The 26,613-nt window shown below is 41.3% G+C and overlaps 4 protein-coding genes across 6 annotated transcripts in view; 2 read left to right on the top strand and 2 right to left on the bottom strand.

Moving 5' to 3' along the window:
• The window catches only part of ctdp1 (CTD (carboxy-terminal domain, RNA polymerase II, polypeptide A) phosphatase, subunit 1), a 102,529-nt gene extending 90,532 nt beyond the window's left edge, over nucleotides 1-11,997 (bottom strand). The window contains exons 1-5 of the mRNA XM_084080679.1: nucleotides 11,405-11,997; nucleotides 8,787-8,870; nucleotides 7,438-7,531; nucleotides 6,455-6,583; nucleotides 974-1,124 (exon numbers count right to left, since the gene is read on the bottom strand). Of these exons, the coding sequence (XP_083936805.1) occupies nucleotides 974-1,124; nucleotides 6,455-6,583; nucleotides 7,438-7,531; nucleotides 8,787-8,870; nucleotides 11,405-11,748 (802 nt within the window). The 5' untranslated portion in view covers nucleotides 11,749-11,997. The remainder of the gene's footprint in view (nucleotides 1-973; nucleotides 1,125-6,454; nucleotides 6,584-7,437; nucleotides 7,532-8,786; nucleotides 8,871-11,404) is intronic.
• Nucleotides 3,994-4,968, top strand: LOC311061974 (calumenin-B-like; the record flags this gene model as incomplete). The annotated part of the gene is made up of 1 exon (XM_084080712.1): nucleotides 3,994-4,968. The coding sequence occupies one exon, from the start codon at nucleotides 3,994-3,996 to the stop codon at nucleotides 4,966-4,968; it is 975 nt and encodes a 324-aa protein (XP_083936838.1).
• A 1,792-nt stretch (nucleotides 11,998-13,789) lies between the features above and the next one.
• Nucleotides 13,790-25,199, top strand: adck5 (aarF domain containing kinase 5). 3 transcript variants are annotated; one of them, XM_084081314.1, is made up of 15 exons: nucleotides 13,790-13,966; nucleotides 16,068-16,159; nucleotides 16,351-16,500; nucleotides 16,778-16,853; nucleotides 17,005-17,205; nucleotides 17,352-17,492; nucleotides 19,236-19,349; nucleotides 19,445-19,576; nucleotides 19,670-19,753; nucleotides 20,533-20,614; nucleotides 21,034-21,112; nucleotides 21,213-21,304; nucleotides 22,122-22,374; nucleotides 23,181-23,297; nucleotides 23,544-25,199. In XM_084081314.1, the coding sequence occupies exons 1-15, from the start codon at nucleotides 13,943-13,945 to the stop codon at nucleotides 23,644-23,646; spliced, it is 1,740 nt and encodes a 579-aa protein (XP_083937440.1). In that variant the 5' UTR covers nucleotides 13,790-13,942; the 3' UTR covers nucleotides 23,647-25,199. The 3 variants fall into 3 exon arrangements, with proteins under 3 accessions (XP_083937440.1, XP_083937439.1, XP_083937441.1); XM_084081313.1 differs by having other exon boundaries at nucleotides 16,754-16,853; XM_084081315.1 differs by lacking the exons at nucleotides 13,790-13,966; nucleotides 16,068-16,159; nucleotides 16,351-16,500 and having other exon boundaries at nucleotides 16,795-16,853; nucleotides 17,010-17,205.
• A 74-nt stretch (nucleotides 25,200-25,273) lies between these two features.
• Nucleotides 25,274-26,613, bottom strand: part of cpsf1 (cleavage and polyadenylation specific factor 1) — a 32,841-nt gene continuing 31,501 nt past the window's right edge. The window contains exons 37-38 of the mRNA XM_084081312.1: nucleotides 26,055-26,193; nucleotides 25,274-25,459 (exon numbers count right to left, since the gene is read on the bottom strand). Of these exons, the coding sequence (XP_083937438.1) occupies nucleotides 25,412-25,459; nucleotides 26,055-26,193 (187 nt within the window). The 3' untranslated portion in view covers nucleotides 25,274-25,411. The remainder of the gene's footprint in view (nucleotides 25,460-26,054; nucleotides 26,194-26,613) is intronic.

The raw sequence follows: 26,613 nt of genomic DNA, 5'->3' as shown, positions 1-26,613 counted from the left end.
GGTGGTTAAATTAGTCCCATTTTCTTTTTGAGCAACTATGACCTATTAGACCAGTGGTTCTCAAATATTTTCATATCAAGGACCCCATAATTGATATGTATTGGCCACAGGATTTTGTGCCAGGGAGTCAGGGACCCCCATGAGAGAAGATTGCCAATAGTTGCCAACATTTACTGAAAACAACAGATCTACAAGTTTACAACGTGTCGCATTGCGACGTGTTGTGAGCTTGCCTTGTAGATAGGTTATTTTCAAATAGCCGAAAAATGTTATGGAGCTTAAATGTTTAAACTGCTCCTCATTTAGCTGGAAACCCCTTAAATCCCCTAAAGGACCCCTGGGGGTCCCAGACCCTACTTTGAAAACCAGTGGTATAGACAAGTTAGTTACCCTGGCCTGATAGCTACTGAGACATATTGGCCACAATGGTGAGCTCACAGCAGCTTAGTCAGGACACAAATAAAAAAAATGACCATTATTTTACAACCAGCTCCTTCTATCCTTTAAACTTGTATTTTTAGTTTTTTTGTTTTCTTCTGCACTACCCATGGCTCCTGTAACATTTAATTTCCCCCATGGGACTCAACCAAATGAATCTAATCTAAACCATAGGCATAGATCTCCCCCTTTTGGTCACACACAGGCAGTACAACAACAATATCAAGATTTGGCTTCAAAAACTTGAAATAGCTTTTGACAATTTGAACCCTAGTGTCCCTATTCTGGGGAGAACATACAACGCAAATAGCAGATCTACAACCTTACTTGCAGATAGTCTATTTCCGGCAAGTGTGTAAAGGGAAAAAGGAGGGGGCATAGTAGAGACTCCTGGGGGACACTGGTCAACTACTGTAAGTATATAGGGTTTTAAAGGGTGAAGTTAAACAATTTGTAGTCACAACTGCAAATTTTGAACAGTGGCTGTTGTCTGGAAAAATGTCTTTACATGAAAATGAATCAATGACAACAATACCTGCAATGGTGTGTGCATAAAGACGGCTTCCAAATGTGAACACATGCAGCTCATAGAGTTTGGCGATTTTCTCCAGGAATTCCTTGCAGTGTGGGCGAAGCCGCGTGTGGAGCATAGGCTCCCCTCGTCCGAGCTGGAAGTGGAAAATCCCCTGCGGAATAATGTAAGAAAAATATTACATGAATACATTGGCATAACAAATTAATGGAATTAATAAAAAGAAAAAGAGTTTGAGTGCTAGAAACGTCCATCCAAAGAAAAGAGGCACTGAAAAATATCGGTTAAAAAAAGGGATTTTTGCTCATGATTTTTTTTCATTATGTAAAAAGAAACATGACTAAATGAAACAACACCACAACAACAACAAAAGACAAAGAAACTGTCAATCATTTAAAGAACACGACAGGGTCTAATAACAGACAGGCTTCCACATAGATCATATTCACGGGGCATGAAATACATTTTTCAAAATGGGAATTCCCCACCTTGAATAATTCACATTGAGGGGATCTATACACTTTTGGGGTAATATTACTTGCGAGATTAACTAAAGGTACTACTGTCCATCTCAGATTGCATTTCAAAATCTGTAGCGAAGTATGCATTGTAATTCAATGGACTACGGGTGTCACACTACGGGCCGTCCAGTAACTGAAGAACCAGAAAGACAAACACAATGTGGATGGGGCAATATCAATAGAGAAAAGAGAAAGATGGAGAAGGGAGAGACATTTACACCAGTACTGTATTGGTCCGGTGGATTTAAAAGAACATTCTGTGGGGTTCTCTTCAGATGAAAGATTTTAGTCCAATGCACCGACAATAGTCCATCTATCTACAAGTTCACAACATGTTGCAAGCTTATTATAAAGCTGCTACTTTCGGTGCACGGCACAGTCATACAACAGAGTATAAGCATAACCGGAGGAGGAGAGGGGCTTGTAGCATAGAGAGGGGCAAACATCCTATATTAAAATTGGCTTAAGGGAGTACCAGCCAGCGGACCATGTCTTGCACGCTTATTTCACTATGATAACCATATAAGGAGTTCCCAAAGCAGCTACGGCCAAATATGGAGTGTGTTGTGTAACCTCAATGTGTTGCATGGCTTCAGGCGCAAACAAATCAGGGATCTCTATATATGGGCATAAAAGGTACAGGGAGTGACAGATACAGAGATCTCCATATATGGGCAAAACGGTCGGATCGGCAGTGCGACGTAGGTGTGAACTCTAGATGCAAGGACTGATGCGAGGGCTGCGTAGCGGCCAGAAACTCCAGAGCCTTTCGGGGCTGGGGTTGCTGTGGCCATCAATTTGTCATATTAGGTAGATCAACAGGCATCCGCTTCCTTGGTTGGCAGACCCAACCCTTCACCTTCGTGGACTGCCAAACGTTCCGTGATGTTTGTGCCGCTGTACCTATGTAAGTGCACAATAGGATTTCTTTTACACAGCAACTTCAATAATGTACTTTTTTGCTAAATAGGCTTTAAACGGCATCCATGTCTGTTGATGTCTGGTTGCTATGGTTGCCGACATTGCTAATCCGAGTACTTTGTTACTACATGTTCAGGCAGCAAAGTGGCCTTTCACACATACAGTTTCAGGGGAAATTGTGTTTCAAGTGGTCTCCATACATGGGCATGTTAAGTCAAGGATGTCAAGTTTGTGACATTTCTTTACCCGCTAACATCGCGTTCGTGGCGACCGACCACCCATCCGCTTTGCAGCCTGAATTTCACTACGTTGCGCAAGACTTGGCAAATGAAATCCGGATGTCACAAACGTGATGTCTGGATTTGGACAGAAATGTAATAATACTAGAAGTTCGGGCCGCTACGCTACTGGACGGCCCGTAGTGTGACACCCGTAGTCCATTGAATTACAATGCATACTTCGCTACAGATTTTGAAATGCAATCTGAGATGGACAGTAGTACCTTTAGTTAATCTCGCAAGTAATATTACCCCAAAAGTGTATAGATCCCCTCAATGTGAATTATTCAAGGTGGGGAATTCCCATTTTGAAAAATGGTCTAGCGTGACGCGTCGTTCACTTTGCAGTGCCACCTTACAGGCACCTCACAGTGTGAGAGAGAGTTTTGTGCTCTCCTAAATCCACGGCAGGCTTTGAAAGTACCCACTTCAGAAAGAGGTGACGTGCATCACCTCTCCAATGACCAAAACCCACTTTGTGATTACTCAGGCCTGGTATGGCAGACCTGTGGGGAGTGTGCAGTGGTGTACAATGTGAAAAGATAGTTGAAATCGCAGGAGATGAAGTTAGCAGTTTATTTGTGTAAAGGGTGGATAAGAATGAAATGGTGTGAAAGACAGTGGCGACGTCGTCAGGTCTTTCTATGGTTATAGATTATATTATATTACTATTTATCACTATGGAAGCCGTCGAACTGGTGCGATCTGACGGCATCCTAGAATTTATAGGTAGGATGTGATGTCATGCGTGATGTCATGCTGTTGTGAGATTACGTCACACTGGCGTTGTGTCCATATTCGGGACGACCGTCTCATCGTCATCGTCGTCTTGGTAACAGGTTGGTTTGTTGTGATGATGTAGTGTAAAGTTTCAGACATACATACAACATACTGACAACCGACATGGCGCAGGATTCAAATTGTAAGGTAGATAGTAATGTTAACATTACGTTTGTGATGTCCCACCCATATACGGGCATGTTACGTCATGGATGTCACTTTTGTGACATTGTTGCACCCGTAAACATTGCAAATCAATACTTGATTGAATTAATACTGGGGCTTGGCCCCACATCAGGGACCTCCATGACGATGACAGCATCACCCCCATCAGCTTATAAGAGACTGAAGTCGCAAGTACAGAGCATATTGGCCTTCGATCTTGAAGTTTATCAATACTTTTAATACCAAAACCAATCTTATACCCTTAAGATTCTCCAATCCTGGGGCGGGTCTAAGAGTGAAGCGGAAGACTTTCCAGACTCCTACAGGAAACTGTTGTCTGCCACAGACAATTTGAGAGATGAAGATGATGAAGCTGCAAAAGCTTATCATGTGCTTTGCACTTCTTGTTCTCTGCTTGATACATGCCACCAGCAAACCAATCGTAAAGAAGGACCGGGTTTACCATGAAGTCCCGCTCAGTAACCGAAAGCATGACGACTCTCAGAACTTTGACTACGACCATGATGCTTTTCTGGGGCAGGAAGAAGCGAAGACCTTTGACCATCTCGCACCAGTGGAGAGCAAGAACAGACTTGGCATGTTGGTGGAGCGGATAGATGAGGACATGGATGGTTATGTGACTGTGGAGGAGATGAAGAAGTGGATCAAACAAGTTCAGAACAGATGGATGTATGAAGACGTGGACCGACAGTGGAAGAGTTACGACCTCAACCGTGATGGCCTGGTGTCCTGGGAGGAGTACAAGAACTCCACATCCAGATACATGCGTGTTGACCCTCACCACAAAGATGGTTACTTACAGATGGCTGCTCGTGATGAGAGGAGGTTTAAAATGGCAGACCTGGATGCAGACATGAAAGTCAACAAGGAGGAGTTTGCTGCCTTCCTTCACCCTGAGCAATATGACCATATGAAAGACCTTCTAGTGATGGAAGCCTTAGAAGACATTGATAAGAACAGGGATGGACAAATTGACTTGGATGAGTACATAGGTGACATGTTCAAGTACGTAGGTGAGGGGGGAGGAGGGGATCCTGATGAGCATTTGTGGATGAAGACAGCGAAGGAGCACTTCAAAGAGTTCAGAGACAAGAACAAAGATGGGAAAATGGACAAGGAGGAGATCAGAGCCTGGATCCTGCCCGACACAGACTATGCAGGGTCCGAGGCCAAGCACCTGGTCCACATGTCGGACATGGACGGGGATGGGCGTCTGACCAGGGCAGAGATCATGAATAAGTATAACCTGTTTGTAGGCAGCATGGCGACTGACTTCGGCCAGGCCCTGCATCGTCCACACGATGAGTTCTAACGCTGGCGCACCTAAGACTTGTGCTCATCTGCAGCAGCACAGATGGCTCTCCTCCCATGTTTTCCGGTGAGATGAGACCACATTGTCAATCATTTATTTAATTTCTTCAATGTTTTTTGTTTTGTCCGTTTTTTTATCGAAGCGCCAAACAGCAATAAAAAAGGTGGAGCTGAGGACCAGTATATTTTATTTTATGCTTATCTGCCCTTTGCCCAGCACCTGGACACTGCATAGGATATGCATGCACTCTCTCTTTAGTCACTTGAGATCACTTTTTTTTTTCCTTCCCCAGAAGTGACATTTGGCCACAATGGCAGTTGGTAAAAAAAGACATGCAAGATACAGAAAGACAAGAACATCAGAAAGGCAGATGATAGGGTGACCCGATAGCTGAGTGGTGGGGGCGCATACCATATGGCCGCAGTGTCTTATTGGCAGAGCAGTGTTTCAAAATGGTCCTGTCAACTGGAATTTTTTATTTGAAACCGACTGTTTTCCCCCCGTCCCTTCATGTGGATATGTTTCTCTGGGCAGACTTTTAGTTCCCTGCGGATCTGCCATGTGGATGTTTTATACCTGTAAGGTTTATGCCCTATGTTTTTTGTTTGTTTTTTGCATGGCGGATGGGGTAAAAGTGAGCTTGATTGTATTTTTTTTTTTTTTTTTAAACTGTCACAGCACTGCCATAATAATCATGTGACTTGCAAGCTTGCAACTGTGGGCAAATGTCTCAAAGTTGGTGTTGTAAACTCAGTCCTGAAAGAAAGTAGTAGTAGTTCAATATAATAATAAAGTATTCACACTTAAAAAGGTTTTAATGTTTCAAAACTTTTTTCACCATTTCAAAACTAAAGTTTCAATGTTTAAATGGTCAAAATGTATTTTACTAAACAGAAAGTTATAATTCAGAATAGGAATAGAGATAAACTAGAAAATGTGCTCCTCGGAGCACAGGTCTCCGCCAGTACTGTTCCTGATTAATCCTGTCTTACCTATTTATATTACATATTGTCACGTGTCACTTGACCAATGTTAGCTTGGCTGAGACAGACACACACAGGGTAAAACTCTCCTGGCGGAGACAAAAAAATCACACCCCATTCATATTTAGAAACACCAGTGGTCATCACAGTGATGGAAGCTCACTTCAAAAAATATAAATGATTTTTTGAAGTGCGTGGTGCTGTTTATAGGTTTTTATTTCATCATGCGTCTCGCTAGCCAATCAAAGCATTGGTGACAACATATTGTCACGTGTCACGTGAAGCTTGACCAATGTTAGCTTGGCTGAGACGGACACACACACGGACGGACGGAGACGAAAACATACTCTCCACCATACTGGCGGAGACAAAAAGGGGGGGGGGGGGTGAAAAGGAAGGGGCCTACTATAGACCACAGGGTACTCCGGTTAATTAAGTAAACGTATATAGGGTATACGTCTATAAAGAGTTCAGTGTGAAGCAAGATAGAGAGAGTAGTTTACCTTATTGGACAGGCGCTGACAGTGTTGCTCAGTGGTGTGGATGAGTGTCTGGTCCAGATCTACCATTAAGACCAGTTTCTTGTTCTTATGCAGTCTCTTCTGGTCCTCCCTGCCAAGCTCCTCTGCTTGCTGGAAGGGTGAGATGGATCAGTATAGAGTAAATATCAAGAAATCAAGCAACAACATCAAATCCAACACTGTATACGTTAATATACGCAGGGGAAGACATTAAGTGAAATTTGCCACTGGCCCTCTGGGCAGAGCCACAGCAGATGGCTCTGTGTGTGATCCAAAACGCTTTGTTTTAACGGTACTGAGACGATTTCACAGAAATCTTTACAAAACACAGTAGTACAGGGTAATGGTGTGAAATTATTAGATGTTAATGTTTTAATTTTATTTTCAAGGCATTATTTTCACTGGCCCCACCGGGCAAGTGCTTGGTGCGTTCTGCTGGCTTGGACGGTTTAAAAAGTACATTCGGGCAACTGGGCCATTTATATTGTTGATCCCTGATACGTATGCGATTGTTGTGTTCCATTACTATGGAATAGCAACATAAGGGCAATTCAGCATTTGTTTACAAAAATAGCAAATGCCAAGTCATATGCCTAATTTATACTGTGTGAGCCAAAAAACAATGTTTTTTTATTTGTTTTATTTTTTATGTATCAATGAATCGACACGATAACTGACTGAACCAATTATAACCAATTATGCCCTATTTGTCATGCTTTATCATACAACTGTCACACAAGAATAGCCAACCTACAAGCTCACAATGCCTCACATTGCGATGCGTTGTGAACTTGTAGATCTATTTTTGCCTTTTTTTCTTTCTTTTTTGAAAGAAAAAAAGACACATACCTAAACAGATTCTTGTTAAAATAATCAATTAAATTGATTTGTTCAATTAACTGTTGCACCCATAATTCCATAGCCTGGCTACTAAGTCCAGGTGTCCCTAGAATCCCACGCCTCACCTCTGAGCTGACCATCAACTCAGGGACACTGTGCACCATGGAGACTGTTGCCGTGGAGATGGGTGCTTGCTGTCTTCCATTCCTGCTCTCAAGCCTGAGAGAGAGAAAGAAAAAGGAGTGGGAGTAAAGCATTAAGTGGTTTGTGTTTTCTATGGACCTTGAACACTTATTGTGATTGTGTAGAAAAGCAGCTCATTGTGAGGGCAACAACAAACATGCAGATTAAATTAGCAAGGCATGCCAGTGGTTACTGACAGCTGGTTTGACTCAAACAGGCCAGCAGGCTGTGGAAAGTCCTCATATCGACGTTGTTTATAGAGAATACCTGAGTTCCTCAGCTTTTAACTGGCTGGGTATATTTCCACAACTTAACTCCATCGAAATTGTTGTTCAAAAACTGAATTCTAAGTTATTCTAACCTAATGTTGCCATCCACATCAACGGGAGTCAATGTGAATTTTATCAGCAACCATTGCAACACTCCTGACATGTTGCTTGTGAAATTCCTTTCAAGCCATAACTTTAAAAACAGGCAGCAGGGTTTGAATCAGTGTGTTAATAAGCAAAACAAATGTAGCAAAGAATGTTTATCAGCTACAGCTACAAATTTCTGCCGAATATCAGCTGTTTCCTAAATACACAGCAGGGAAACCGTTGTTGTAAATGTGTTGTTTAAGAACGTTTTTATGAATCTTTGGCACACCAAGAAAAGACATTTGTTGCTTTGTACAGCAGCTTTGTATTGCACTTGTGGCTCCACCTGGTGGCCTGAAATGAACACACTCTATATGACAAACAAGTGAGATAGTTCCAAAACACATGCATAAGGCACTGAATCAATTATTTATTTATGTATTTATTAGATTAGAGCATGCAATTGCCGCACAAATGTTTCACATCTGCATTAAATAAAGTTACACCAGCCCTTTATGAACAAGCAAGGTGCTGTTGTCCACGGCATCTGCTGTAGCACTCATAAGTCACGACTGTTGGATCGACATCCAGAGCTACCAAGAGCTACATAACAGTGACTGACCATCATATCACCCCTGAGTGGAACACGGTAAGCCATAAGTTATAACAAAAATCAAGAACTGTTGACAGAAGTTCATAATAACTGACATTTAATGTTATGCTTATTACTGTACCAAAAACGAACCGAACTGTGGCTTTAAAGCCGAAAACTGAACTTTGTGTGTACCATTACACACCTACTGCATTAAGCTCAAGCATCTATCACATCTCCAAAATGAGAAAGAAAAGCTGAAAAACTACATTCATCCTCTACTACTATAGCTGAGGAGTGAGTGAGTGAGTGAGTGAGTGAGTGAGTGAGTGTGTTTACTTACTGAGTCAGATCCTGGCCACATTCAGCACACAATCCCTTCATTACTATGGGGTGGTTGCATTCTTCTATTCTGACAATGACACCCCTAAAGAAAAGAGACGCATTAGTTGACATTTTTACAATCCAGGATTATTTTTTTAACATATAAATTAAGGTTGTATTGATATTAATTATTTTATGTTTTACTATTAAATCCAGTTGATAGAGGTCATGTTCACAATTACAAATGTGCACAAATACGTAATACAAACAATTAGAAAAACATGCAACATGTTGTCTAATAGGATGATCACCAAGGGAATAAGAACACAAGCTATTTGGTGGCAGGGGCTACAGATTTGTTCACGTGTGTCTGACTGATTGGGCCTTTAACATGCAACGATGTAGATAAAGTAGCTATCATGACAACAGACCCCAAAGGGACATGTTATCACCCCAGGCAGTGAGGCAGCTATTACTATATACCAGTGTTGCCCAAACATAGGGTCCTGTTTATATGGCTCGCAACAGTAAATGTCCCCTTTTTTTTTTACTTTCGGTAAAGTATGAACTTTACTGAACTGTGGTCAGGAGTTTCTTCCTTGTTTTGCGTTTTGTTGAATTGAAGGAACTGAACTGCACTGATATTAACCGTTTGATGAACTCAACTGGATTATTATGGAACAACTGGAATTGACCAAATGTTATCGTCAAATTGCAATGTTGTTGACAAGTATGCTCTAGCCCTAGAAAAGCTGATATTCCACACACTGCATGCGTTCCATATTGCCATAGCACACTCCAATGCAATATCATGGAGGGATTTATCTCCATGGCATTCTAATAAAATGAAATAAAAATAAGGGACGAAAGATCAACATATTTTCAAACTCATCTGGATAATAAAACATTAATATGTGATAATGCCATGTGAATAATGTTTTCTCATGAAACACAATGTATTTACAGGTAGAACACCACCACCACCACCAGTAGCTTATAAATTACATGTAGGTCTTATTGAAATTCATAGTGTACTTTTCTTAAGTTTGGGTCCCGGAGAGACACAACACTAAATTTGACTTTTGGATCTTCAACTGACAAAGTTTGTGAACACCTGATTTATACCAGTTGGTCTCAAACATTTTCATGTCAGGGACCCCCTACTGACGAAGGCTGGATAGCCGAAACGTTTGCTCTTTTTAGAGACCTGTAAGAAAGATATAATAAAAAAAGTCAACTCACTCTTGGCACTCTGAATGTGACCCATTACTTTTATAAATGTAACCCTAGTAGCCAGCGGACCACCATTTGAAAATATTTTGTTCCAGGGCAACCCGAAAATATTTTTGGTGAGGTTATATTTAGTAAAGCATTTTACAACTATCTTATACTTTAGAAGTTTAGATGGGGCGATATTAGTCATTCTTACACATTCTCTCCTTGAACTAACTTCTATCTGGTGAAATAATTCTACTGTTCCTCATTTTGCTGCGGACAACCTTGTTAAGACCAGTCAATGACCCCACAGTGAGAGTACCACTGACACTGTGAGTGACTGTACAAGCAACATTCATTTTTTCTCCGTATTTTTAAGTAAGACTTTTACCCAGAAAACAGGTGAAGTTTGCTGTCAAAGTCGACTGGTTATCTAATAACACAGCAAGGTCTGAATGTTGTTAAACAAAAACACAAAAACGAATTACGAGTGAATTCTGCAACAGCGCAGGCTTTTACACTACAAGGCAGGCACAAAGTGTAAAGTAAAACACATGGAGGATGAGAGGGTGCTCTCTCGTCCTCCATGTGTTTTTCACTTTACACTTTGCCTCCTGTCTGCCTAGCTGTCACCCATCCCATCCCCGTGATGTGTGTATGTTCTGAGTCAAGTCAGTCAACACACGGGGCAACAACATGGTTTCGTAAACGTTCAATTTAATAGCCCTGAGAGGGTGTCACTTGTGAAAAAAGAGCAGCCTACTTACATGTTGATTTTTGACAAGCGACGCCGTCGTACTACGCAGTACAAGCGAGGCTTTAGCGAAGCGGCTAATAGCACGGTTAGCTCGCTAACATGCTAACGGTAATCGGATGACTCGCCCCAAAACACACTCGCCCCCATTGTTTTTGCGGACCGCTCGCCCCCAGCGGTCCTTGTTTCTTGTATTTGTTTTACTGGGTTTAAGGTTAGGAATACGTTTAGGGCTAGGCATAGTTTTACTGAGGTTACGTTTAGGAAATAAGGTTAGGTTTAGGCATATAGTTTTATTGAGGTTAAGATTAAGAATACGTTTAATTTCAGGCATAGCTTTACTGAGGTTATACGTTCAGGAATAAGGTTAGTTTTGGACATGGTTTTACTGAGGTTCAGAGGTTACGTTCAGGAATAAGGCCAATTGTAGGCATAGTTTTACTGAGGTTACATTCAGGAATACATGGTGGCGACCGTTCCGAGGTCACCGGAATAGACCCGTGGCGACTGTGTTTTGGGGCGAGCGTTCTTGTACTCATGCTAACGCGTTAACATTTTGCCGCAAATGTTGTTGCCTGAAACGACAACACCGTGTGGGTACGAGGCGAGCGAGCAGGTCGGTTCGTGTCAGCCAGGACGGTACCAGTCGGTTCGGCTCACTCACTCACCCAGCGGGTATGACTTGTCCGGGCTGACAGCACAGCTCCCTCACCACCCCGGCACGGTCCGACTTCAGCTTCTTTTCGGACGGCGGCAGCCTGTTTGAATGCTCCGCCGCCGCCGGGGGCCGGGCCTCCCTCTCCGCCGGGGATATGGGGACGCATAGCGCCAGCACGGAGTCCACGTTCACCAGAGAGCCGGGCCTGACTTTCCACTCCACCAGCCGCAGAGGGAGAGCCGAGGCCGGCGAGCGAACGTCCCCCACCTGCTGCTGCTGCACCGCGGGGCCTCCCTGCTCCACCACCGGGCCGCCGGGGCCATAACCACCTCCAGAATCTGCAGGATCCTCCATCTAGTGGTTCTCTCTCTCTTCAGAATCCCTTATCCGTTAACTTTCCGTTAATAAAACATAGATTATTTCCCTTCCCTTCCTCCAGGTCGTGCCGGTCGTTAAATAAAAGAGAATCTTTTTTGTGTGGTTTTGTTTATTTATTTTGCCTCTGCTTTGTGATGAGGTATAAAATAAATACAAAAAACGTGCAGCTTTGCTGGTGGAGAGCAGAGTGATCGATGCAACACACAGACACACAGGTTCGCTCTTCCCGCCCGTAAACAGGAAAGAGACCGCATGCGACACGGTCGTACGATGGCATCCGGTGCGCTGTGATGATGATGATGATGATACATAGTACATACAATGTGACTTTAACGTGATGACTGTTAAAATATTAGCCTATTCATGATTGAATAACATAAGCAATAGCCTACATTGAAAAACATGCTGAATATTTAATTTTTGGAAAGTTTTCACCTATGCCCAAAATAGGAATTATGCCAGGTTGAAAGTGGTTAATATAAAATTTCAATATTTTAGTAGATGATAAAAAATATTAACATTACTTTTTATTCATTGCCTTTTATCAGATTTTACATGATTTTTTATTTTTATCTTTAAGTGCACTGTCCGTGTGTTTTCAGTTTGTATGCATGTGAAGCACTTTGTAAACGTTTTTTTATACACTGGTTTTGTGATGTTTTTGTGCCAATGTTTTACCCTGTCTGTAGCAAAGATTTTCTTTTTCAAATATAAAGTGCACTGACATTAAATGTATTATTAATATTATTATTATTATTATTATTATTATTATTATTATTATTATTATTATTATTATTATTATAAGCTTGCATTGAGTACAGTACCCTACAGACCATCTGGATTGCTGTGACCCTACGAGGGTTACCTGATGTAACATGATGTAATTTAAGAATAATACTTTTTCTCTTGTGGGAATTCATAAGGGAGGGTGACAGGCAGCGTGTGTGTGTGTGTGTGTGTGTGTGTGTGTGTGTGTGTGTGTGTGTGTGTGTGTGTGTGTGTGTGTGTGTGTGTGCGTGCGTGCGTGTGTGTGTAAGATATAAACTTGATTTTTGAAAGGTCACCATAACGCCAATATCAGCTGACGTCTTTTCCGTTGTATCCCATGGCACGAAAGGACGCTCGCAATGACAATCCCATGACCTGGAAGGACGGTCGTGGTGATTGGCTAGTTGATTGTCAGGCGATGAGCACACCAGATATTTCTAGGATACGACATTGACTCTACGCGGAGTGTCCACATTATTTTTGTTATATATCACAACTCATCTAGACAGATACTGCTATCCCTTTGTCGAGCGAAGCATGCCAAATAAAAAGGATCGTGCAACGAAGTACAATTAAGCCTCTTTGCTCTTTAATTGGTGCAGGCGAGGTAGGCTACACGCACTTCTGCTTGTTCACTACGTCAGTGTCGTATCCTTGGTAGTACCTTCACAGAACAGATCTGGAAGCTAACAACGCTTCGCATCATTACTGATCGCGAGGCGTTGTTAGCAGTGTTGCCAGGTATTGCGAGAGAAACAAGCAACCAGGTCTATGAAAACAATCCCAAAATAAGCAACTTAGGTCACATAATAAAACTATGCATCGGCTATTTTTTTTTTAATCTTGAAATAAACGGTGAATATTTTGAATATATTTTAAACATTCTAAAAACACAAATCTGGTATGCGGGGCTCCCTGGGCCCTGGCACAAAACATTGAGAATCACTGGTTTAAATAATAATAAAAAAAGATTGGAAGCAAGCCTAAATAAGCAACAACACTTTAGAAACAGGCCCAAAAAACGCAACCCGTAACTACCAATATATTTACTTTACAGAAAAATAAGCACATAGTCGCTTATAATAAGCCGACATGGCAACCCTGGTTGTTCGCCTGTAGATCTGTTAATTTTTGGCAAGGAGGAGGAATATGCAGATAATAATCTCGCGATGGTGAGTCACAGTCAAACACAACCAATAGCAGGTCGTTTGATTATCGCGAGGATATAATGATGTATGGTAGCAGCAGCAGCAGGAGAGATGGAGTAAATATGTGTGCTGATCGTTAGTCAGTAGCATAAGTAGCAATAAGAGAGGAGGAGGCAGAAGTCCAAGGTTACAATAGAAATAGGAATATTGTAGTTATTTGCTCCGAGACAATATACTTGTGGGACGCCGGCAGTATGACGGGGGAGACCTTCAAAGTGGTAAAGCCATAAATAATACTTGTGAATGTTTTGTTTGGAATTGTGTGTGTGGCTGTCATGTAGTTAGCAGCGGCAGTCATGATATTCAATGTAATTGTTTGTATAAATGTTAATGCACATACCAGCAGTGATGGAAAAAGTACCAAAAAAAATTACTTGTTAAAGTATCAAAACTGCAACGTAGAAATACTCTGCCAACAGTCCGGAATCCTAAATTGACTTGAATATCTGTTTTTTTTTTATTGAAATCTTCTTGGAAGAGAGCGTCCGCCTTTAAACAAAATAGAATACATAACATTACATTACATACCCGAAAAAGTGTGTGTGTGTGTGTGTGTGTGTGTGTGTGTGTGTGTGTGTGTGTGTGTGTGTGTGTGTGTGTGTGTGTGTGTGTGTGTGTGTGTGTGAGATGTAAACTTTCTTTTTGAAAAGCCACATAACACCAACCCCAAATGTCTGTTTACTTTCCCATTTGTAACTTTAATATCAGCTGACATTTTCCTTTGAGTAAAGGTACTGGTATCAAAATATACTTGGAGTACCAAAAGTAAAAGTAGTCATTATGCAGAATGTCCTGTTTCACAAGTTATCATAATGTCTAAAATGTATAAAAATATTATGAAAATAGCAGATCTACAAGCTCACAACGCCGTTGCATCGTGACGCATTGTGAGCTTGTAGATCGGCTATTTTCAAATAGCCAAAGTTTAAATAGGGCTGAAGTGGTTAATGTATGTTTTGTCATAATAATCAAAATCTAAGTAACTAGTAACTCAAGTTTTCAAATAATTGTAGTGGAGTAAAAGTACAATATTTGTCTCTGAGATGTAGTGAAGTAGAAGTAAAAGTATTGAATATTGGAAATACTCCAGTAAAGTAAAAGTACCTCAAAATTGTACTTAAGTACAGTACTTGAGTACATGTACTTAGTTACTTTCCACCACTGCACCCCAGTGCCTCCCTATGTATTTTGTATTGCTCTGCAGCTGTCACAATTTACAATTTAGGCATTAATCAGAGAAACTTTTATCCAGACAGAGCGATTTACAAAGTAAGAACAGAGTTTATGACATGAACCCCAGTCAACAAACGATATCTGGTCACATAAATAGATAGCCTTGATACAAGACTGTCATACCTTGATACAAGGCTGTCATACCGATGGCCGTCTTGATCCAAGGCTAATAAATAGAGTGCAAAGAAAACATTGACGCGTGCTTCAAAGAAAATTGGATACCGGGTAAACATCAAACCTAGTATTTGTCTAACATTCTACCTAAATAACATTCTTAGCATTTGCTGTCAAGCATACTGACAGGTGATGTCTATCTTAAAATGAATAACATAGCATATGTGAACAACAGAACAAGTACATACACCTTCATATTATAACTACAATCTTTCAAAAATGGCAAACAATAGATGATAGTAGTAGGAATGAAGAGCACGAGGGAGTGAAGTGGAGTTTGAAGGGCTTAGGTTTCAGACTGGATGATGGGGAGACGTTTTCAGCCCTGTTGTGATGTGCATGGGGGAGGCGTTGCATTGAATCTGCAGTTTGGCACTTCATTCAAAGGGAAATCAAGGTGTTGGTCTTCTGTAATATCTACCTTCATTCTCCGTGGTGATGTGATATACTATCCTTTTCCAAATGTTCATCATTGTGAAGTGATAAGCTGCTTTGATAAATCCCCCACGGTCAGGTCCCTGACATTAGTGCTAACGTTATCTGTACATCAATTTGTCAGTGGTGAAAACATTGTGTCCTCAGATGCAGACAGTCAATGAAAACAACAACGTGTCTTGGCTGGATATAGTGCCCTTGATGGAGCATCCCACCACCAATGCAAACACACACACACACACACACACACACACACACACACACACACACACACACACACACACACACACACACACACACACACACACACACACACACACACACACACACACAAACACTAGTTCTCATGTTGTTCTTAAAATATACCACGGTTGAATTAGTGACCAAAGAAACGTGTCCATTCTTGGACTGATAACCACAGACATTAGCTAGGACCTCTACTGTAAATAAACAACAATCTGTATGTCTCTCTGCTAGTCGAGGCTGTGTCTACGCCACATGGCCCTGCTCCGCAGATGTCAGCACCCAGGAACACCGAACCCACTCACCAGAACCTTCAGTTCTTTGAGGTTTGTTATCTACTGGGACTCCATGCTAGAACATAGATCAATTCTAGACAATTCTAACTTGCTGTGTGGTCTTCTTACGTGATGGTCACTATAGTAAATTGACATGGTTCCATCTTGACACAGCTTAAAGCTATGTACTTATCAACGATGCTGTGACTCGCATGTGAATACCTCCTTTCTTTTTTTCTCAGGGAGGGGAAGAGCAGAGGACTGATGAAAAAGACGTTTCTCGCCGTTCTGGTCGGTGTGCCTTCGGTGTACGGCATCCAGTACACGCTGTCAGAACCTCGTGAGCGGAGGAAAATGAAGATTGAGTTTGAGGGAAAGGGTCGGTTCATAAGGTGGGTGGATCACAAACAATCATCGTTCCCCAATGTCATCAACACTGGGTTAGATTTGCTGGGGGGATGGGGGGAATCCATGCTTCTGCTTTTGATATCCCCCTCTGGTCATTCATTTTAATTGCTGGTGGGGATATGTTTTATCTCTGTTTCTCAGATCAGATAATTGCTAATTGAACCCTGCATCAACAGTAACACATTACCTTTTATATGCAAAATTTAAACCTTTGTGATGTCAACTTGACATTGTCAGGCCTTCTTATCTCTTTGTCCTCAGATCTCTGTACATTGGTATCTGGATATCAGTAGATTACTACTTGACGACTAACTGGAAATTGGATGGCCTAGATGAGGTAAGCTTGTCACCTAAAAAGAACCTTTAAAAAGAAGATGATAGATCATAAAATGATTACTATGCGTGAAGTGGAAGCCATATCTGTGCTATGGTTCTTAAATACTATACTATGTGAACAGTTGTATTGTACATGTGTCCTCCCCTGCCAGAGCAGCCAACCCTATTTGGACGGGATGTCGGCTTGCCACCAGAGGGCAGCAGATAACATGGTGAATGGAGCTGTGAAAAATGGCGGAATATACATCAAACTTGGACAAGGCCTGTGCTCCTTCAACCACCTCTTACCCCCTGAATACATTCGCACCCTTCAGGTTCTAGAGGACAAGGCCTTGGACAGGAGATACAAAGAGGTAAGAACTATAAGTCCCCTCGGCTAGAGCTACCCAGAAACAGAATAAAAATAAGCTTTTATAGGTGTAAACTATGAGAGAGAGAGAGAGAGAGAGAGAGAGGGAGAGGTTTTCGGGTATGTAATGTTATGTATTTTGTTTAAAAGGTGGACGCTCTCTTCCAAGAAGATTTCAATAAAACCCCCCAGCAGATATTCAAGAAGTTTGACAACAATCCCATAGCAGCTGCCAGCTTAGCTCAGGTTCATAAAGCAGAGTTGTTGGATGGAACCACTGTTGCTGTGAAGGTAAGTCCAGAGCACAACGTCATGTTTGTAAATACGACATACCTTTCCCACATTTTCTTAATTTCCTTGGCTTGATTTATAGGCTTCGTTGCACACTAGTATCATGTGTGAAAAATAGCCGATCTAACGTGTTCCTTCCACGTGCTACGTCCAACCGGGGAAACTCCCCCCTGTCAGGTGACAAGAAGGTCAGTTGGTTCTCGTGCATTGAAGGAGGCATGAGCTCGGCTCTGGGCTCCCTACTGGCGGCGGGAGTGTAGCACCCAGGATCACTTAGATAATTGCCACCGGGTGAAAAAGGGTTACAAAATCGTGAAAAAAAAAAAAAAAAAAGGCAGCACTCCGATTAAGGCCTGATGCCTTAATTGTAGCCAGACAAAGGCATCATCATGCCAGGCGTGCCCCTGAGCGGTTATTTTGGCCCCCTAAATGGGAATCTTTTTAAAGGAATAAATCTTGTATTTGCATTTCATGCAAGTCATGTGTGTACAGGAGCTTTATACTTTAGTATCCAAGCATCTATTTTGGCGCGTCTATGGCTCTGTGCATTCTATGACGCAACAAGTGTGCACATGGTGGTCTTGTAGGCTTATACAACCTTTATTTTATTTATTAGAAATGTGGCACTCATAAGGCAGGGCAGTTCCTCATGCACATAGGCCTACACATTCAGTTCCTCACACACATAGGCTTACATTCTAATCTCACCAACCAACAAATACAGATGATACAATAAATGATGACTGCCACTATGTTCACAGAGACATTCTTAAGTTGCCTACACTTTAAGATGAAATCTTACAATACTCACTTGGTTTCATGAATGATGTTGAATGTGTGGGCACTGCTGTTCCTCTCATTAATGCTCCCCACTTATTCAGTAGTGACGCTTTTGGTCTCACGTGTAGCAGTTAATCACTGGATCCAACTTTGAAACTCAGCTGAGAGTTTGGTCCAACTTAATCCATATTTTTGTAGGATTTTCTCCGTCAAGGTGGCCTCGGGTAGCCTTTGTGCACGGCTTTCCAACATGTATAATTATAAGTTGGCTAATAAACAAACTCAGGTGGGCAAAGGGCAGTAGAACTGGTACTCTGTACTGACCACAGACCACAGAGCGCTCCCCTGGCGCAATCATAACTGTGGTGTTGGAATGCACACCGCAGCAGGAGTCTGACACCGCAGTGCTCTGTGGATTCGTCTATACCAGATCAATTCACTGACTAACAATAATGACATTCATGAATAGTCCAGTTTACAGATGTAGCCTGAATGAAAAGTTTGAGCACAGCCCCTCTGCTCAACCCTTGGATTTCATGGCAGGGTACCATAGGCTGTGTAAAATATTATTTTTGGACAAAAGAGCATCAAAATGCCGATGTTTCAGTCATTGGTTAAACATTTGGACAGGCCTCCTACACTGACATTGTCAATTGTCGAGGCTTTTGCTACCGTAGGCCTATACTATATAGGCCTGAGAATATTTTTGCATCCTTAAACCTCAGTGTGGACATTCCTTTTGTTCAGTATCAGTGTGTGAGCATTTCGCTATACGGTTTCTCCTCTTATAAGCGTTCAGCTTACGCACCTGATTAAAACAGCTAGCCTCTTAGTTTGGACTGTTGGACAATGGCACAAGCTATTTTCCTCTCTTGTATAATAAAACATAGATTCTGACTAATATATCTTATTACATTTTAGGTGCTTTTGTATCTTTTGTTAACACACTCTCTTTTCTTGAAGGTGCAATACATTGACCTCAGGGATCGGTTTGAGGGAGATATTAAGACATTGGAAATTCTCCTTGACTGGGTAGAGTGGCTGCACCCCAGCTTCGGATTTCGATGGGTCCTCAAGGTCTGAGCATCCCGGCATTATATATTATATTTTGCGTACTCTATATACATTTGATATTATGTGTAATACTGGTGGTTATCCTAATTGCTGTATAGGACTTGAAGGGGACGCTGGCTCAAGAGTTGGACTTTGAAAACGAGGCCAAAAACTCTGAGAGGTGCGCAGAGGAACTTAAACACTTCAAATTCGTCGTCATACCCAGAGTCTACTGGGAACAAACCAGTAAGGTGAGAATACTCTACATGGTTGTGGTCTTGCGGATGCCTTGTTTTCGGTGCTTAATTGTCACTAAAGCTCGTTTCTTTTGCCCCAATTCAAAGAGAGTGCTGACAGCCGAGTTTTGTGAAGGGTGCAAAATCAACAACGTAGAAGAGATCAAACGACAAGGACTGAGTTTGAAAGACGTAAGTGATGTGATAACAGGAATGATATGACTGCAGAATTATCATTGGCTACTGCAATGTAATATTGTATCACAGTGGTTTTCAAAGTGGGGTCCATTTCGAAAACCACATTACAATATTAGTCCTTGAGGAGGGTTCCTGGGGATCCCCAGCTAAATTATTTATAGTTAGGAACCAATTTAGATCCTTATAGATCTGTAACTCTGAGAGTGTACAAATGGATCTAAATGAATCCTTATGGGTCCATTTGGTTCCATTTGTACTTTCAGAGTTAAGGCGGTTACACACCAGCGAATATGCGAATATACTCGTTCCGAATAATTAAATGACGCTTTTTCGCTTCGCTTTTTTGCTTTTTTCGCTCCATGTAAGCTTGCATTGACTTTATAAGTTTTTAAAAAAAAAACATATTATTCGCATGAAAAAAATCGCCCCGGTGTGTAAGGACCTTTAGTCCTTGAAATTAAAAGGTTTGTGAACCACTGTTCTATCATTTATACAGTACTAGACCATACCCGTGGGGGGATATGCGCACATGATCTGGCAACCCGGGAGCCAGCGAACACAAAAACGCTAATAAACAGCTGAGATTTTGTGTAATCGGAAAACAGGCTTCGCTGTTAGGTGCACATGGTAATGGTCAATGGCTGTGTGCAAATTTAGATCAATTGCTCCAGCCACTGAGGAGAAACGGGCAGATCCAATTTTGGCCTCATCACGCACTACACCACGCACTACAGAGGTTTGTCAAATTATAGGAGGATGTGCCTTTCTTCCAGACTGCTGATAAACTGATCCGGACGTTTGCAGAGCAGATATTTTACACTGGCTTCATTCACGCTGATCCTCACCCTGGCAATGGTAAGTGCAGCTGTGTATATTTCTGTTATCATTACATAAAAGTGGATACGCAACATTTTCATTCACTTCACAAAAAGCTGACCATCTGATAAGTAAGACTTAAAATACTAAGTATTAATACATTAATGAAAAAGTTCTCCTTGTATGATGGCAAGATATAACAACTTGCAGATTATAGTAATAACCGGCACCCATGCATTTCTTTACAGAACCCTATTAACCACATGAACCATAGCGTCCCTACTGTGGGGCGAATATTGTCCAGAAATTGCCCATCTGCAATCTCACAACGAGCCTGTAGATGGGCTATTTTTGGAGAACAGCTTTAGTGTAGAGGGAAAAAAGAGTGTACCTACTATATAGAGCCTTGGGGGACCACAACTAAGTATAATTGGTTTAAGTGAATGATTGTGTTGCAGTTCTAGTGAGGCGTGGCCCTGATAACAAGGCAGAGTTGGTACTACTGGACCATGGCTTATATGAATATCTCTGTCAAACGTGAGTTTGTTTCTATTTTGTGTCCTTAATAAAAAAATACTGAATTGCTTTAAAACTCTAGTATCAGCTCCAATACAGTACCTATCTGTTGAACTTCCAGTGACAGAGTGGCTCTTTGTGAACTGTGGAGGTCTATAGTTCTGCGTGATGAAGCAGCCATGCAGAAGTACTCTAGTGCTCTCGGGGTCAAAGGTGAGGGCTGTTAAATGTGTTCATGTTTTGTGTCAATTATTTCACATTTGAATTAATGCTGCAATCCGTACGTTTCATGTCCTACCTGGGATTTGAACCATGGTCTCCCGTGTGGGAGACTAAACTCTATTCACCCACAATCCCAGTCATTTGCCTAATGTTCTTGTATTTATGTGTCTTGTACTGTACTGTTTTAATGCTATAGGTCTTGCTAGAAAAGAGATCTTTGACCTCAAGTGACTACCTGGAAAATAAATAAGAAAAAAAAAAAACATCTACCGCTTCGTCAACACGGAATCCCCATCTTAGCCTAACCTCGGTCCCAGCCTCACTCATCTGCGAAAAGAAGAGCCTGGTCACGACCTAAAGTGTCTAGGAAGTCCTGTGGACAGGATTTCCGTTTCCTCCGGAAACGATATTTTTTGACCAATCACAACACTCGTTTCATTCACGGAGAATGTTAACAGATTTGTAAAGCATCAACGTCATTTCCTTGGGCGTTACTTCCGCCAAATTCAACCATTTCCGGTTGTCAACTTCCTAGACAACCAACATCCCTTGCCCAGGGTGATCTTAGCCAGGGGAGATATCGTGCTTTGCTGTTTTGAGCTACTTGCTGAGTAGGGAGACTACCTCCAACCACTGCAATGTGCTAGTTACATTGTATTAACATACTCCAACATACTACTACAGATTAGTTATAATAACCAGATTGCAGCATTAAGTGCTACAAATGAATTTTGATAAAACATCTCAATTGTCGTTAATTAACTATTAAGGCTTTAATGCCTTTAATTTGATTGTCCATGCCCTGCAGAGTACTTCCTCTTCAGTGAGATGCTGCTGCAGCGACCAATCAACATGCGGAAGCTGGGTCTCTCCAGCATTCTTAGTAGAGCGGAGACGACGTACATGCGAGACATGGCCATCCATCGCTTTGACGCTATCATGAAGGTGCTGAAAGCGATGCCCCGACCCATGCTGCTTGTCTTCCGCAACATCAACACAGTCCGCAGCATCAACATCGCTCTGGGAGCACCGGTGGACCGCTACTTTGTTATGGCTAAGAGGTTTGTACAAAAAGACTCATTGTGTTTTCTCTCAACTTCAGAACCATAGACTGGGATCAATTTGCTTTGCCGGTTTCAGATCTGGTCTAGAGCCCGCCTACTACAAAACTGCTTCCAGTTTGTTTGGGTTATTGTTCTGACTAAGATGTAATCTTATGAATCCAGCATGTTTCTTCAATTACTTCTTGGAATACTTTGTTTGGCATGTCCATGGTTGCGTCCGAAATCACATACTAACGTATTACATACCAAACGGTGTGCTATTTTCAACATACTATTGAGTGCCTTCTAAATAGTATGTTTCATCTAATCCAAATTAGACTATTATGGATTTTTTTGCAAAGTGCCCCATCTTGTGACAAAGCAGAAGTACTACTTCTGTGTGTTTACGCTTTGACTCAAGTACTGGGGTTGAGTACTTCATCCACCACTGGAATTTAGTATGCATCCCATGTACTATACACATACTATTTTGTTAGTATGTGATTTTGGACGACCCCATGTTTTATTCTAACTTGTAACGATTGGTAAGACAAGGCTACTTGATTTGGCATTTGTGTGGGGTTACAACACTGCTTTTAGAGTAGGCGCGCTCTAGACTGGATCACTCTGGTTGATTCAGAATCGAAACCAGAAAGCCTGGTGATGTGAGGTTATCAGAACTGGAACAGGAAATACAAGGATTCTTCACCACAGAAACAAGTGACACAGCCTTGCATTTCAAGTGTTCTGTCTACAGTCCTAACAAAGTATCTGCAGTTATAGTATCTTTTCATCTTTTAATTTGTTTTTATTTTATTCTTTAGTGCTGTGCGAAGCTTGGGGAAGCACCACGCAGATAGTCCAGGGATGTTGTCCAACTTCAGGGTGTTCCGTTGGATGTGTTCTACCTGGCAGGGCCTCAGGTTCGAGTTTGCTCTGAGGTAAGGAGCAGGGAAATTTTATATATCAACAAACTGATTAACCATCAAAGTGTTATTTCATACTTAGTTGCACAACAACGTTGCACAACATTTTTCCTTTTTTTTTCTTTTTGAAAGTTGCCCAAAATAAGGATAGTTTGATTAACTGCTGCACCCCTACATTAATGAATTCATTTATTCATGCTCATGTCCACTGACAATCCTGCAGCAATTACAAGAGTATGTAATTATGCGATTGCTCCACAGATCGGAGATGGCTATGATGAGTTTGACCCGGACCTTTGTCAACCTGCTGTCTTACTTCGGTCTCATATCTCTGGATGCTGAGATGTACGAGTATCTGAGATAAAAAAAAAACAGCATGCCCTCAAAAAGAACCAGAGAATGCAGACCTGCCTCAAGCACAAGATCAGTGCAATTTGGACAACTGTGAAACAGGAGCAAAGAGATTCCACCACTGAAACAATCTCACATGCTGCTAGTAACTATCCGAAGTGGATATACTTCAGTTACACATAATACTACAAAGAGATTGACTTTGGGCAGGACCTCAATCCCGGAAACCACTGTTTCAACCTTAATCAAAGCCATTTTAGAAACCTTACCTATTTTAACATGCGTTTATTTTTTTTTAATATTTTTAGAATGGTAAACCATACCTATTTAACATGTTTATTTTTAAATATTTTACGTGATTTGAAAGGAGTTGGTGCTGCTGTATGTGTATGGTTATTTTTAGTGTTAGGCAATTTCTTAACCATTCTTTGGACAGAACTGGTTTTCAATAGAAGTTTGTCCATTTTCAAAACCTTGGTGCCTCTGGAAGACAATTTTCTCACACATTGATCCTAACATCTTGCTTAATAATGCATGAAAGATTGTAGCATGGTGGTACACTGGCTATAAAAAGACTACACAGAAGTTGAGTGGTAACTTATTGGCTCCAGCCGATGAGAAAATTGCAGATCTAAGAGCTCACAATGCATCGCAGCATGACACGTTGTGAGCTTGTAGATCTGCAACTTTCGGTACAAGACACGGTGCTCAACCAAGTATAAATCAAGCCTTAGGAGCTTTGTTCCATTTATTGTCTCTGACTGAGCAGATTTGATAGTGGGACAGGTCTTGTCATGTAGAAGTAATATTTCAATTCATCAAATGCTCTTTTCATTTGAATTGGTGTATTTTAATGCTTAAAATCTAAAACTCTAATCTTTAGCGATGCTAATTGTACAGTTGTAGTAGTAATTATTTCGGTCCGTATTAAATACAACCTTGGAATTGGTATGTATGTAATAACCTTTTATAAATTAAATGATAAATATTAGGTGGTGGCTCCTTGAACCAGTACCCATGTTCTATTAGCACAAATCTGGGATTTTGTGGTCGTGCAATGTCATTAGCTTACCACACTCCCAGTTCCTAGTGACATCTTTAGGCCAAAGTTTTCACTTGCGAACAAGAATCTTAAAATTGGATTTCATCTTCCCTGGAGTATAATTTTGAATGACCCCATGACCTTTGCTCTAGTGCCACTCAGGACAAAATGTCCACTTCTCACTAAGTATACCTTCTAATCTAATAGGCAGATTGCAGGATGATTTGATTATTTTTTATTTTATATATTTTCTTTTTACTAAGGTAATTTATTTCATTTAACTTTTAAAGGTTTTACTGTTTGCAATTTTTGTTAATTCTGCACTCCATAGCTGTTCATACAATTCATTGTGGGTTTGATACTGCTTGTTCACGAGCCACTACCTATTTATACTGTATGTTGTAGATCAAAAATGTCAAGGCTTATGTCGAAGCTGTTATTCAAGCTTTAGTACCCAACTGTCGAGCCCAAATATTTTAAAAGGTAATTTTAACAGTATGTTAAATAAAGTTTTCTACCTCAAATGCGAGAATTCTCTGTCTTAACATTTTGTTAAAAAGCCCACAGCTGCTGTGAATGAAAGAGAAACATACTAGCATAGTTTTGATCCATTTAATTTTTTTGTGAACAAAATATTAAACTTTTTTTCATTTTCTTCTTTTCTTAACAAAACAAATACAAGTATCCATGATGAAATATAAAACAGCACTGTGGATGGTACAATACAATCATCTGCTCAAAAATGAGCTGTTACTCTGTCAACCTCCAGAAGATCGTCCAGGATCTGGAAAGGAAAATGGAGGATAAGAACAGACGGTAATCCAAAGCCGTAACTGCACAACACAGCATGCTTGAGTTTTGTACATGTACAGTACTTTTTTTTTTTCTATAATTTTTATCCCGCGATTTTGTAACCCTTATTTTTTCACCCGGTGCCAATTTCTAAGTGATCCTGGGCGCTATACTCCCCTCACCAGCCTAGGGAGGTCAGGGCCGAGCTCATGCCTCCTTCAATGCATGAGAGCCAACTGACCTTCTTGTCACCTGACGGGGGAGTTTCCCTGGTTGGACGTAGCGCGTGGAAGGAACACGTTATTCCAACCAGTTCCCCTTCTCCTCATCAGGCGGTATAGCGACCAGGATTACTACATGTTTTTGTGAGGGTGTTAACTACCTGAGAGACACGTGGAGAACATGCAAACTCCACACAGAGTAGGCCCTTTCGCCAACCCCACCTAGGGTATGGGCGCTGATGACGCGGAGGAGAAGACACGCCCCAAGCACCCACAGCGTCCCCGGCAGGAATCGAACCCAGGACCTTCTAGCTGTGAGGCGACAGCGCTACCGACTGTGCCACCGTGCCCATGGACAGTACTTACAATGTCTTGAGTGGTACCAATCTTCTTGGCCAGTTCACTGCGCTCCATGGTGCTCAGGTACAGGTATTTGTTGAGGAGTTCTCCATCCAGGATGTTCCTCACTGCATTCTGCAGAGTTCGTCTGTCAGCCTGCAGCATTCTAGACAGGGAACCACCACACACACTTAAGTTTTGATCTGATGCGTCAAGGTTTCCTTTAAACTTTTCAGAGAAATAAATATTGTGCCAACTAGAAACACAAGAAAAAATGTTGCTTCTTCACTGAAGTGTAACTTCAGTAATGTAATTTGTCATTTGTGTCGCCAATTACAAACCGGGCTACTTCCATGAAATGTTAGTACATTTTACAGTATTGAATCTTTTTTGCAGTGAAGTTCCGAATCTGTTCTTGTTAGTAATAATAATAATAATGAATTGCATTTTTATGGCGTTTTTCTAAGTACCGGTACTCAAACTTACTCAAAGCGGTTTACAATGGTTCATTCATATATTGACACATACATAACACTGTTAGCAGTGCATGTCTTGGCCAATCAGAATGGCGTATTTGCTTGTCATT

Source organism: Gymnoscopelus microlampas, assembly GCF_963454915.1.
Source record: "Gymnoscopelus microlampas genome assembly, chromosome: 15".
Taxonomy (NCBI): domain Eukaryota; kingdom Metazoa; phylum Chordata; class Actinopteri; order Myctophiformes; family Myctophidae; genus Gymnoscopelus; species Gymnoscopelus microlampas.
This window is presented reverse-complemented; position numbering and strand designations above follow the sequence as displayed.

Coding starts and splice junctions, on each gene's coding strand:
- adck5 (XM_084081313.1), top strand. CDS start 13,943: ATGACGGGGGAGACCTTCAAAGTG. Junction 20,615..21,033: donor TGATCCTCACCCTGGCAATG/GTAAGTGCAGCT, acceptor ATTGTGTTGCAG/TTCTAGTGAGGCGTGGCCCT. Junction 22,375..23,180: donor TACTTTGTTATGGCTAAGAG/GTTTGTACAAAA, acceptor TTTATTCTTTAG/TGCTGTGCGAAGCTTGGGGA.